Source organism: Dryobates pubescens, chromosome 28 (genome assembly GCF_014839835.1).
Source record: "Dryobates pubescens isolate bDryPub1 chromosome 28, bDryPub1.pri, whole genome shotgun sequence".
Taxonomy (NCBI): Eukaryota; Metazoa; Chordata; class Aves; order Piciformes; family Picidae; genus Dryobates; species Dryobates pubescens.
The window spans coordinates 10,424,033-10,436,338 of NC_071639.1; the positions used below are offsets into that span (position 1 = coordinate 10,424,033).

General features: G+C 41.7%; 1 protein-coding gene across 1 annotated transcript in view; it reads left to right on the forward strand.

The window, feature by feature from the left end:
• The window catches only part of CDK19 (cyclin dependent kinase 19), an 83,222-nt gene that overhangs the window by 22,763 nt on the left and 48,153 nt on the right, over window positions 1-12,306 (forward strand). The window contains exon 3 of the mRNA XM_054174006.1: window positions 8,762-8,872. Within this exon, the coding sequence (XP_054029981.1) occupies window positions 8,762-8,872 (111 nt within the window). The remainder of the gene's footprint in view (window positions 1-8,761; window positions 8,873-12,306) is intronic.

Here is a 12,306-nt window from a genome sequence, read left to right on the forward strand (position 1 = left end):
TTTTTATCTAACTGTGGAAAATGTCATAATGAGTGGAAACAAAGTGCATGTTGCACTTCTTGGATTATTTGGCTGAATTATCCTATTGTATAGCAGGGACATGTTGATTGGGACAAAATGTCTTACTACATTCAGTTATTTCAATAACCATTGTAAAGCATTCGCTGGTCGAGTAGGGAAAAAATACTATTTGTGGTTGGGGTTTTTTTTTGTTTGGTGGGGGTTTTTTTAATCCTTTTTTTACAAGGCTACTTTGCATGTAACTTCTAATCTTTTGGCTGCTGTTCTTCCTCTGACTGCCTCCTGGCTCTTCTTCTGTGAGCTCTTCCCGTTCATCATTTGTAATTTAGTGCGGTCGATGCACCTTGTCACTTAGCTGTAGGTGTTAGCTTGTCTTTGCCCTCTCAGCCAGGGACAGCACCACTTCAGTGTTTGTGTTCACTAACAGAGCTGCTCATTTGTTGTCCTTCTTAAATGCCCTTGTCTCTAATTCCTATTCTAAGCCTATTTTTTGGTTGTGTAGTTTCTTCATTGTGTAGCATCCTTCGTATTCTGTTGCTTAGACTTCCTTACAATGCCTGGTGTGTAAGTATCTGTGACTTCTCGTACTTTCTTCTTCCTCCTTGCTTTTCTTTCCTTGATACACTTTCTGATTCTCCTGGTGCTTCCCTATTTGACCACAGTCTGTCAGCAGCAATGTTTCCTAATTTTACTTCTTCTTCTGTATGCTGCTTGTAGTGAAATCTGACCATCAGCAGATTTTTCGCCTGCTTTCAGGAGAGTTTTCTGGTTTTACAGTTTAATTGTATCACATGTCACCAGTCCCAGGTTCTTTTTACCACCCTTGACATACTCTTTGAGCTCTCCTCTTTTCCTGCCTTCCTTTTTGATACAAATCTGACTGATTTGATTCCTGAAGGTCGTGCAGAGAGGATAAAAGAATTTGACAGGTACTATGCTTTCCCATTTTCTGTCCTTAGAAGCTCCTTCTTTGTGCCTCTTTTCTCTGCAATGGTTCTGTTTCCTTATGCCTTGTTTTCTGCTTTCTGACCTTCTGCTCATGACACGGACATTACCCTGCTGTCTTAACTGACCTCACTTTCATGGCAACTAAAGCTTAAAGGAGAAGAGGAGGGCACTTTTGCCAGAGAGCTGTCGGGCCTCTGGACCTCTTGCCAAGGTTAGGAGGGGTGTTGGCTGTGTTGGACACTTTTCTCTGCATCTCTTCCTCCTTCACATTTTCTCTATTTGCCTTTTGCTTTGTGTGAACAATCAGATGTTCATCAGTGCTCAGACTGGAAAATCTCAGCCCAAACAATTAGTTTGGCAAAGTTAGGAGCAACAAACTTGCAGGAGGCTTGCTGTAGTCCCAGGGCTTCTTCGAGGTGGGTGATGGCATAAATGTGAAAGAAAATATTGTAGCTTCTTAATAAGGTATTTCTTTTTCTCTAGGCAGTTGTTTTTCCACAAGGGAGATGCATGTAAATGAACTCTGTCATTTTGGCTGGGACTATAAAAATATTACTTGCTACCACTAATTGCATGCTTAATGAGATACACCAAATCTGGAAGAGTTCTGCTGCAGGTCTTGAGAGTGACTTCCAATTACTCAATTCTGCATAATTTGTGGGACAATATCTGCACTTAGTTCTCAGGAAGAAGGTCTAACATGAGTGTATGTAGAGCCACATGGCTTTTGCTGCCTTGGGCAGAAAGTCAGTTCAGTACCCATCTGCTTGCAGTAAAAGTTCTATTCAGTGGAGAATTAAATGCAGAAACACTCTATGCCTAGTCCCTTGTGGTGGTAAATGCTAACAGGTTACTACTTTCTACTAGTCACTGGTTTCTTCATTTTATTACTTACTGTTTGAAAACCTCTCCTACAAAACTGGTGGCATATTTACCATCCCTCCTTTAGAATAGAATAGAATTAACCAGGTTGGAAAAGACCTTTGAGATCATTGAGTCCAACCTATCACCCAACACCATCTCATCAACTAAACCATGGCACCAAGCACCCCATCCAGTCTCTTCCTAAACACCTCCAGTGATGGTGACTCCACCACCTCCCTGGGCAGCACATTCCAATGGCCAATCTCTCTTTCTGTGAAGAACTTCTTCCTAACATCCAGCCTAAACCTCCCCTGGTGCAGCTTGAGACTGTGCCCTCTTGTTGTGGTGCTGGTTGCCTGGGAGAAGGGACCACCCCCCCACCTGGCTACTTCATTTATGTTTCTGTCTCTTTGCTCACCAAATTTTGTGAATTACATCTAACCACTTTTTGAGCCTTCCTGAGCTGCATCAGTCCTTACTGGGGGAAGTGCTGCTTTTGCTACATTCATTGCCTTGTTGAAGGATTTTTTGATATTTAATAGAAGAATGAGGAAACAGCAGCATTTGGAGTACCAACTGACTTTCTTCTTTAAATCCAGTTGCAGCCTGATCCTGAGAGTATGAGAGGAATCTTGTGGTAGGCGTTTAATGACTTGGGAGATGGCCAATGAACATCTTGTTTTAGCTTGCTTCACACATTAGGTTTGTCTAATGTGTGGCTCAAAGGATTGCAGAAAATTGGGGTAAAAAGTGAAAACCTTTGAGCAAAAGCAGAGCAAATTTAACAGGTAATTTTGTAATGAACACTTAAGAACATTCTATCCTTGTGCTTCCAGAGTGAAAGGCTGAATTTGTTGTGAATAGCTGTCAACAGACCAATTACTTCTATAATTCTGGAGTAAAAGCTTTGAGAGAGGAAGATTCTTAAAGGAAACAGTATGCAAGAAACCCAATTGTAAAACTATGTGCAAAATGTTTGCTATTTGAACAGACCCAAGTTAATGAAAGGATGTTAAGAACCCCAAAAGACTCTCATCCTCTTCCCCAGTCTGCAGGCACGTTTCTGACTTCCAGCAAGGTATTGGAATCAGTTTTTACTTGCAGCTATAGGTTTGTCTGTTAGGTTGTTAACTAGAGGGTAAGACATTAAAGCAGATTGGGTGAAGTACATCAAACTTTAATGGATGCTGTCATTCAGAACTAAAGCAGCTCTAACTTGATTCCCATAAGGAACAGAGCTTTAATGTGTTTAATATGTTTTGAGTTCATATCTCTGAATTGATTTAATTTTCCATTTAAAGAAGACTTCAACTATAAATTATGTATCTAAACTCCTGCCTCCCAGTCTGGACTAAGTAGAAAGAGATCATATGAAGGACAGTCACTAGTTTTTGCTTTTTTTCTTTTGCTCTAACTGTATGAGGGATTTATTTATTTTCCCCCTTTTAACTTGGAGATGCTGAAGTATATACCCTTTATGTCCCATGCTAAGGTCACGGAGGATGTGCTGTGTGATCTGCAAGATTGTATTATTCTTTCTGAAAAAGTCTACCATTTCTGTGGTTCAACATCATGGAAATGGGACCTAGCAGAATTGTGTTAGGCTGTTTGTGTTCCTGGGTCAGCCAGTGGTGTCAGGCACAGGCACTTGATTTCATTTCTTTGGAGTTTTGCGGAGTGTGGACTTCCTTCTGGCTTCAGGCTCACTGCAGGGTGGCTGATAGCAGATCCAGCATACAACCAGTGGATACAAAGTGAAGTCATTGTCCTGCTTTGAGTTAGAGCCGAACAAGATCTGTTTGGTGCTTTTGCTTTTCAGCTCAGGCTCTTCTCAGTAACTGCACTTTCCAAAGTAAATGATACATTTCTGCAGACAGGGTCTGCCTCTAGCAGTGATAACCCTGATGTTTGTAGTTAGCACCAAGGGTTGGGGTGCAGACCAAGGTCACTGCTAGGTTATGTGTACTGCATTGGGGATGCAGAGTGAAAGGTCACAGCTACAGGGAGGAGAGGACAGGACAGGTGACCCTAAACTGACCAACAAGGGATTCCAGTCCATACATGTCATACTCAGTACAACACTGAGGAGTCATGAGAGTCAAGTTGTCCTCTTCAGTGGCCAGCATCCAAGAAAGGCTCTGTCCATTCTGCCTGAATTCCTGAACCTAGTTCCTGTGTGTGCTGTTGAGTCCAGTCTAGGACCTCTCCAGTGCCTGCCACAGCATCAGTGGTGATGCTGTAATTGCCATCAGGGGTGTTTGGTTCAATATTGGTTTTGAATCTATTTGTATATATTCTATTTTATTGTTATTGTTTTCATTAAAAGCTTTAGTTTTCTTTTCCAGTTGATGTCTCTCTCCTTTACTCCATTTCTCATCCCTTTGGGGAAGGAGAGAGCTTAATAGAGAGCATCTGCCACTCGTTTAGTGGCCAGCCCAGCCCTAACCCCTGACAGCCATCATTGTTTTTTTCCCAAACAATTTTGAATACCAGGAGAGTGTTGGATTAATACTTTGTATTATGAGAAGAATGCCTTTTCAATATGCTATTGGAAATTCTAAATTATTGTTAGGCTGTTGCCTAATTATAACACTTGATTTATCTTCCTGTGTATTTTTGCATTGGAGAAATAATTATATGCAAGTTGAGGACTTGGATGTGGCACTACTCAGTAGCAGCTTATTTGCTGCCCTTGAATAATACTCCAGGTCCTTTCCAAAGCAGAGGTAGGGCTAAATTCTGTAGATGGATTCATAATAGTCAGCATGCACACTTGAAAAGCTGTGTAGGATTTAAGTTTCATGATGTATGCCATTTCTGGGCTCTTTCCAGGGCTGGGTACCTTCCTTCAGGCTGCAGAGAGTCACCTCTATTTACATGGAATATTGTCATGATATCTTATGTGCTTGAGCTCTGTCCTTTCAGGCACTATGCCCATTCCATTCAGCAGGTCAGAGCAGTGGGAGAAGGCTGAAGCCAGGTTTGCCACTCGGTGGGAGTGCTTTGATTATTGAGCTGTCACACCAATGCTCCCTCCTAGCTTAGCATCATCTGCAGACTTACTGAGAGCGCCCTCGGTCCCCTCACTGGTAAATATATTAGAGAGACCTTGTCCCACAACTGAGCCCTAGTAGGATACAAGAAGTTACTGGATAGAAGTTTTCTCAAGGTCCAGATTTTATTTTCATGGTGGCTGTCAGATACCTTGTATTAAAATTTGTGTTGTGTAGTTTGTAATGTATGGAAGAGAGGCACAGGAATGAGAATGTGACTTGCAACAGTAATCAAAACATTAATTAGAGGAGATAATAAGTAAGCATGATGAACAAGGAGGGGAAAGCAGGTTGTAAAAATCTTTTCTATGGGGATTCTTTTCAGAATAGCTTTGCAGTCACTGCCCAGACCAGTCCCTTGCATAAGCTGGGAATTTATTGCCTCTTGAGAGATGCATCTCTGTGGTGCCGTAATTAATGATGTTGAGGTTGGAGAAGCATACTTTTTGGCCAGTCTCTTGCTAAAACAATCTTCCTCTTCCTTCATATAATATTTATCTTTCTGAATTCTTTGTGATAGGAAAACCTACACTGAGAAATGCACAATAGATGAGAGTGGTTGTCTAGGTTTGGTAGTTTCCTTTCTACAAGGATTTTGGAAAACCTCAGTTGCTGTCACTGTTTATTCCCTGTGAGATACAGTGCAAGAGCAAGGTGGTAACAGTGGCCAGGAAATCAGAAAAAGGCAGAAGTATTAGAATGAGCACTGCAAGAACAAACTAGTTGCAGTTAAGAATCCCAGATGGAATGTGGAGGTTTGTGGAATTCTGTGGTGATGCTTCTGAATTTTTAAGGGATCTAAGCCTAGAGTGTTGTTCCCCCTGCCCCACTGTAAAGACCAGTCTGTTATAGCTTGAGGTTAAGAGTCGCCCAAAAAGTGAATTCAAGGTATCCTGAAGTCTTGAGAAATGACAGACGTTCCATGTTGCTTTTTAGCAGGTTAGTTTCTATAGGCCTCTACAATGTAGTTGGTGTTCTCTGAATGAATGAATGTTGTTTTATTGCAGGCTAAAAAGGAGAAAAATCTCTGGAAGAGACAGAGCTTAAACTTCTCTGTAACTTTCAATTGGAAGGGAAATGGTTTTTGTTAAACCTTGTCAGACTGCCCAAACTGACAGAGCTGTGTTCAACAGAAACACAGAATGGCTTAGGTTGGAATGGAGCTCAGAGATCATCTCCAACCCCACCATGGGCAGGGATGCATCTTAACTCAGCTGCTCAAAGCCTCATCCAGCCTGGCCTTGAACACCCCAGGGAGGAGGCATCCACAACCTCCCTAGGCAGCCTATTCCAGAGTCTCACCACCCTTGTACTGAAGAACTTCCCAAGATCCAGCCTAAACCTGCTCTCCCTCAGCTTCCAACCATTCCCCTTGTCCTTCTTCTAGACACCCAAAAAAGCCCCTCACCAGCCTTCCTGTAGGAGCCTTTCAGGTACTGGAAGGCAGCTGTAACGTTCCCTTGGAGCCTTCTCTAGGTTGCACACCCCCAGCTCCCTCAGCCTATCCTCATAGCAAAGGTGCTCCAGTCCTTGGATCATCTTCGTGGCCTCCTCTGGACTCGCTCCAACAGCTCTGTGTCCTTGTGCTGGGGACACCAGAACTGGATGCACTATTTGAGGTGGGGTCTTACAGAGCAGAATAAAGGAGAAGATGAGAGCATAGGATTTTATCATCCTAGAGCAAATGAGGTTTCAGGTAGGAAGATGCTGGAATTCAATCATAATTCAGATGTATTTTATAGAAAAGGCATGAAAATGAATTACCTATTTAGTATGTGCCCTGGAGTGAAGTTGGTACTGTATGATCTTAACCTTGGCATTTCCTTATGTAGTTGTATTGAAAATCCACAAATTTCTTGGTTTGGAAGTTACTGTACACTAGATCTTTCTTTCTTTCTCTTTAAACATCTGTCCCATGGCGTATACCATGTTGGGAACTAAGAAATGGGGGGAAGAAAACCCAAACCCCAAAGTAATGATTGTGTTTCTGCCTGCATTTGTCAAGAAAAAGGCTAAAGCTGAATTTCCTCTTTGCTCAGAACCTCCAGAATGGAAAATGCAGTTACCCTACTTTCTATTCCTTTATATTGCTTAAAATGTAGCACTTTTGAAAGCTCTTTTTTTGCCAAGCTTTTGTTTCAGCAGAATAATGTTATTTAGAAATGCCAGACCCTTTTCAGCTCCTGAAATGAAAATATTTGTAGAATAAATAGCTTCTTAATCCTTGTCTTAGGAGGAGGGTGGGGCAGGGTTTTGTCCTCTTCCTTTCCTGACATTTGGCAATTCGCTGGCTAGATTCTGTTCAATGTCTTTTATTTATTTAGGTTTTAAAACTTACTTTATCTCTCTCGTGTGGGAACTTGGAGCCCTCACAGTTTGAGGGCTGTGTGCGTTAAAGAGGCGGAAGTGTGAAGAGGAGGGTTGAAGGATGTGTAGTGCAGGCTTGGAGGTGTGTTTCAGTATGAAGGACTGCTTGGGATAAAACTGATGAAAATTCAGTGCTTGTACAGGAGAATTGGAGGGAAGAGGAGAGTCTGCTTGGACTTAGGTTTTAACACATTTTTAGCTTGTTGCAGTATCCCAGAAGGGTAGGGGTTGGGAGGGACTTACTGTTGGAAGTGTCTCTATCTCCTCAGTGATACTTGGGCATGACTGCTGGGCAGTTCATGAGGGAGCTAGAAATGCTTAGCGCTAGGGAAAGAGAGAGGAAGAAACAAAAAGAAGAACCCCCTTCCTGCATGATAGAAAATGAAATCAAAATTGCTTTATTTGCTGGGAAACTGGGATGGATTTAAGCAGTTGTGATATTCCTTAGAAGATTTCTTATCTTGACAGATATCTGTATGATGTAATTTTAAATGGTTCCCCCCCCCCCTCCCCTTTTTTTTTTCTCCCCCAAAATAAATGTCTTGACTCTTTTTCTCTAAGGTGAAACAAAAGGGAAGGTTCATTTCTCTAAAGTGTGCCTTGCATCCTGCTTCATTTACTATTTCACCATTAAATTGATTCTTGGCAATTTATATACTGGTGCTACAGATGCAAGCAATTTTCAGATAAAACAGGAGTGATCAATCATTCTTGTGACTGCAGTTGGAAGGGGAAAAAAAGTGATTCCATGGAAATGGTATTTTTGGGAGTACCACTTCCCAACACCACCTGAGTCTGATTTAGTCTGGCAGAAGGATGACTTCAAACAGCTTTAATGTGCTGTATAATTAGTCATGAGACCTAGTTTTCTTTCTGGCAAGCAGTAAATAAGCTTTGGTTTATTTCTGGATTACAGGACAGCAGTTGAAACAGTCATTAGAAAAATGATTTGGGTCAGCTTCTTTGAAAACACCCTCACATTCTGAGGCAACCACCCCGTGGCCTTTGAGACAGGAATCCAGTGCAAAAGCAAGTTGTTGATAATACAGTAATCATGTGGTGATCAAGAGCTGCTTTGTTCACACAGAGAGCTGGACCAGCTGCACAACCTTCATTCTGACCTCCTTAAATCCTGATGTTCACTTTTCATAAGAGAACTCCTATGTTTATGTGAAATAACTTTATTTTAAGCTAGAAGCTGAGGGCGAGTGAAATGAATAGGTGCGATGGGCAGCTATGTCCTGAGTGTGGGACAGAGGAGGGCAGCTGAAGGCAGGGATGGTCAACTGTGCTGTCAGAAGAGCAACCTGTGCCACAGGGGCTCTGTGTGTGTCCTGATTTTGACAGCTTGAGGACTGTGCTGAATCAGTAGCATCTTTTCTTCTAGGGCCTGTTTTCAGATCACTTACTTGCTATTTGTGCCAAGACCTGTTTCAGGGCTTTTTGCTGTTGTGTTTGCTTTCCTTAACAAGCACAGAAGTGACAAAAGCTTCTCTGTTCCTCTGCAGCTTTTACGAGAGCTGAAGCACCCCAACGTGATTGCATTGCAGAAGGTTTTCCTTTCTCACAGTGACAGGAAGGTTTGGCTGCTGTTTGATTATGCTGAACATGATTTGTGGGTAAGTACAGGTTTCCCTGAGTGTTTTAGTTTAATAGGAGCTTGTTCAAACCAACATCTGTGTGCTGTATACCTTCATCTAGAGCAGAGATGCATCAATCTTTTGCTCTGTATTTAAGGATCAAACTGACAACCTATTCCTTGTACATTGGAGAACCTGCAAAAGGCTATGTAGAAATTAGTTTTTTAAGTCAGATTTCATTTTGTAGCTAAAGTAATTTCCTCACAAGCTTTAATTTGAGACAAAGAAAGCATTCCTAAGTTGAGACCTTCTGAAATAGAGTTTGGAAATGTGTTTAATGTTTTCTTTTTCCTGCAGTTTTACACACATGACACACACCAAAAAGGAGAGGGACTGCTTTACTGAGACCTCTCACTGATCACCTAGTTGATAGTGAAATTGTGACAGTATGAGTGAAAGGAAAATAGGGAAAAGAAGCAAGCATTGCTAATTTGGCCTATTGATGGACTATCTCTGGCTGGAAGAGTAGAGACTTGGCAATCAGGTTGCAAGTTTACAGCAAAATATGATTTAATCTGTTGTAGAGGTGAACAACAATGCCATCATGAATTGGACTCAGAGACAAATACTCAAGTGCCACATCTATTGATAGGATGCGAATTGCTTGGACCAGCATTTGTGTTTCTAACCCAAAAGGTACCAAACACTAATAGGCATCAATATGTTCAGAATTCCTTTGAAAATACCAGCAAGGAGAAGAAGTGGGAATATTAATTCCAAGATTACTTTTTAAGGCTTCAGAAACACGGAAGTTGCTGTTACTGATGGTAGGGTCACATTGCTCTGGTTTTCAGTACTTGGCTCTCGAGCTGACGAATGTGTACTTATAAAATGACACAAAATTGTCATCTGGAAGGAAAGTAAAACTTAGACCATGCAAAAAGATACTTCTGGCTCAGAACATGGTATTTCATTCCCCCCCTCATATGCTTCAAAATATTTAATCTGGTTTCTCTTCTAGGGAGAGCAGCTTTGTGTTTTAGAAGTTTCCTTCGTCAGAGTTCAGTGTGCACTGCGTTTGGGTGTTTCTCACAACTGGTGACAGTGATGATGAGTAGGAATGCAGCAGCTAAAACCCTGTGTAGGCAGAATTTATTTGTGCATCAAATGAGTTCACTCATTCTGTACAACAACCACAGCAACCACATTTTACTGCCATACTTAATGGCACATTTAAACTAGCTTTTTTCCTAAGCTTTTTCCATTTGAATTTATTTTGGGCGTGTGGATTTTACCCTGGACGGAGTTTGGGGGCTTTTTACACTCTCTTAACAGCTGTAGGCAAAGAATCAGTGCAGTCTGATGTTCTTCCCACTCCCCACATCTGGCTGGGTACTGGTCAAAATCTCAGGGAAGTTAATTTTTTTTCTAGTATGTGAGCCTGAAATGTTTGTTACAGTAGTTATTTGGTGTGAACTGCTCTCCCACTCCCTAACTCTCCTTTTTCTATGGGACATGCTGCACAAATCATTTCTCCTTTCCTGTATAACTGCCCATGTTTCCTTGCTTCTTAAACCTTTGCCAGGAATTCTTTTTCCTCCCTTGCATACAGTTAGCCATGTTCAAGGCACTCTTGGTTCTGGCTTAACCTTGGTCCTCATTTCCTTTACTGTCAGCACTTCCCAAGCATCGCTCTTAATTCCCCTTTTGTCTCTTTTGCTCACTCCCAACTTTGTGTCTTTTTCCACGCTGCCTCCTACACATGGAACAGCCTCCCAATTAACGTACGTAAAGATCCTTCACTATCCTCCTTCAAAGAGCTCCTGAAAATCCACTTTTTTGTTTTTGTACTGCATTTCAGTAATAACAACCACTTGTCATTCTGTCTGTGTTGTGTCGTGTTTTGCATTTCCTGTGCTTTACAGCTTGTGCCCTTCCAGCTCCTTGGGGTAGAACCTGTAGTAGGGGATCGGCACATTTTTGTTCCTGCTTAGCACCATGAGCTCCCCAAGCACTACCATAAAGCCAAAATAAGTCTGTTTACTGTGGGTGTCAGTTGAGGAGGATTTGAGTTGTGGAATTCTAGATGTGCTGTCACTAGAGAGATGTAGATTCACAGGGGAGAGTTTTCAGATGTAGGTAGCTTAGAGCTGCTTAGGAAAAATTGTCTGTACGTATGGGAATCATCCTTCTGTTCCAAGCTGCTCAGCTTTAGTAACTCCTATTGGCTTCCATCAGGAGAGTAAATGCTCATCACTTAACAAACATCAGATTAATTAAAACCATTACGTTTTTCAGCTTCTGCACTGGAAATGTTTGGCAAGAGATGAAGAAGCTATATAAGATGCTATCTTATTCTGTTCATTTTGTAATACTGAAAAAAAAGAAGATTGTCCTCTTCTAATGAGGAAAAGTAATGGTGCCAATTAAGCTTATTAAAAAGTTCTTTTATGGTGAGCAAGAGTTTCTTTTTTTCACTTTGCCTTTAATTCTTGAAGATTAGACTGCTCCAATCTGAAATTGGAGTATAGATAGCAGCATACTTTATAATTTGATGTAGCTGTTGATATCATTGCCAAGAGAGGAAGAAAACTATGCTAGTGCAAACCCTTTTGACAGGTATTGATGAAGACTTATTGTATTGTCCTTGCCTGCAAACATATTCACCGATAATAATTTAGCCTACCAAGGGATTTTCCTTCATCACCTCTCAAGTCACGTTTCACAAACCAATGCAAAGCCATTCATCACGTTGCAATAAGGATTGTTTAAGGTACAGGGATTCTTTTTTCCCTTTTTGTATCAGGGGGGTTTTGGGCTGGATGTTAGGAAGAAGATTTTCATGGAAAGAGTGATTGGCCATTGGAATGGGCTGCCCAGGGAGGTGGTAGAGTCACCATCACTGGAGGTGTTTAAAAAGAATCACAGAATCACCAAGGTTGGAAGAGACCTCAAAGATCATCAAGTCCAACCTGTCACCACAGACCTCATGACTAAACCATGGTACTGAGTGCCACGTCCAGTCCCCTCTTGAACACCTCCAGGGATGGGGACTCCGCTGCCTCCCTGGGCAGCACATTCCAATGGCTAACAACTCTCTCAGTGAAGAACTTTCTCCTCACCTCCAGCCTAGACTTCCCCTGGTGCAGCTTGAGACTGTGTCCTCTTGTTCTGGTGCTGGTTGCTTGAGAGAAGAGAACAACTCCCTCCTGGCTTCAGCCATCCTTCAGCTAGTTGTAGACAGCAAAAAGGTCTCCCCTTAGAGACTGCATGAGACACTTAGTGCCATGGTTTAGTTGATTAGATGGTGTTGGGTGATGATAGGTTGGACTTGATGATCTCAAAGGTCTTTTCCAGCCTGGTTAATTCTGTGATTTCTTTTGACCAATTGATTAATAACTCTTGTTTGCTTTCATTACCAAAATTCATAGTAGAATCCACCAATAATTTCCCAATGACTTTTCTAGTCTCTG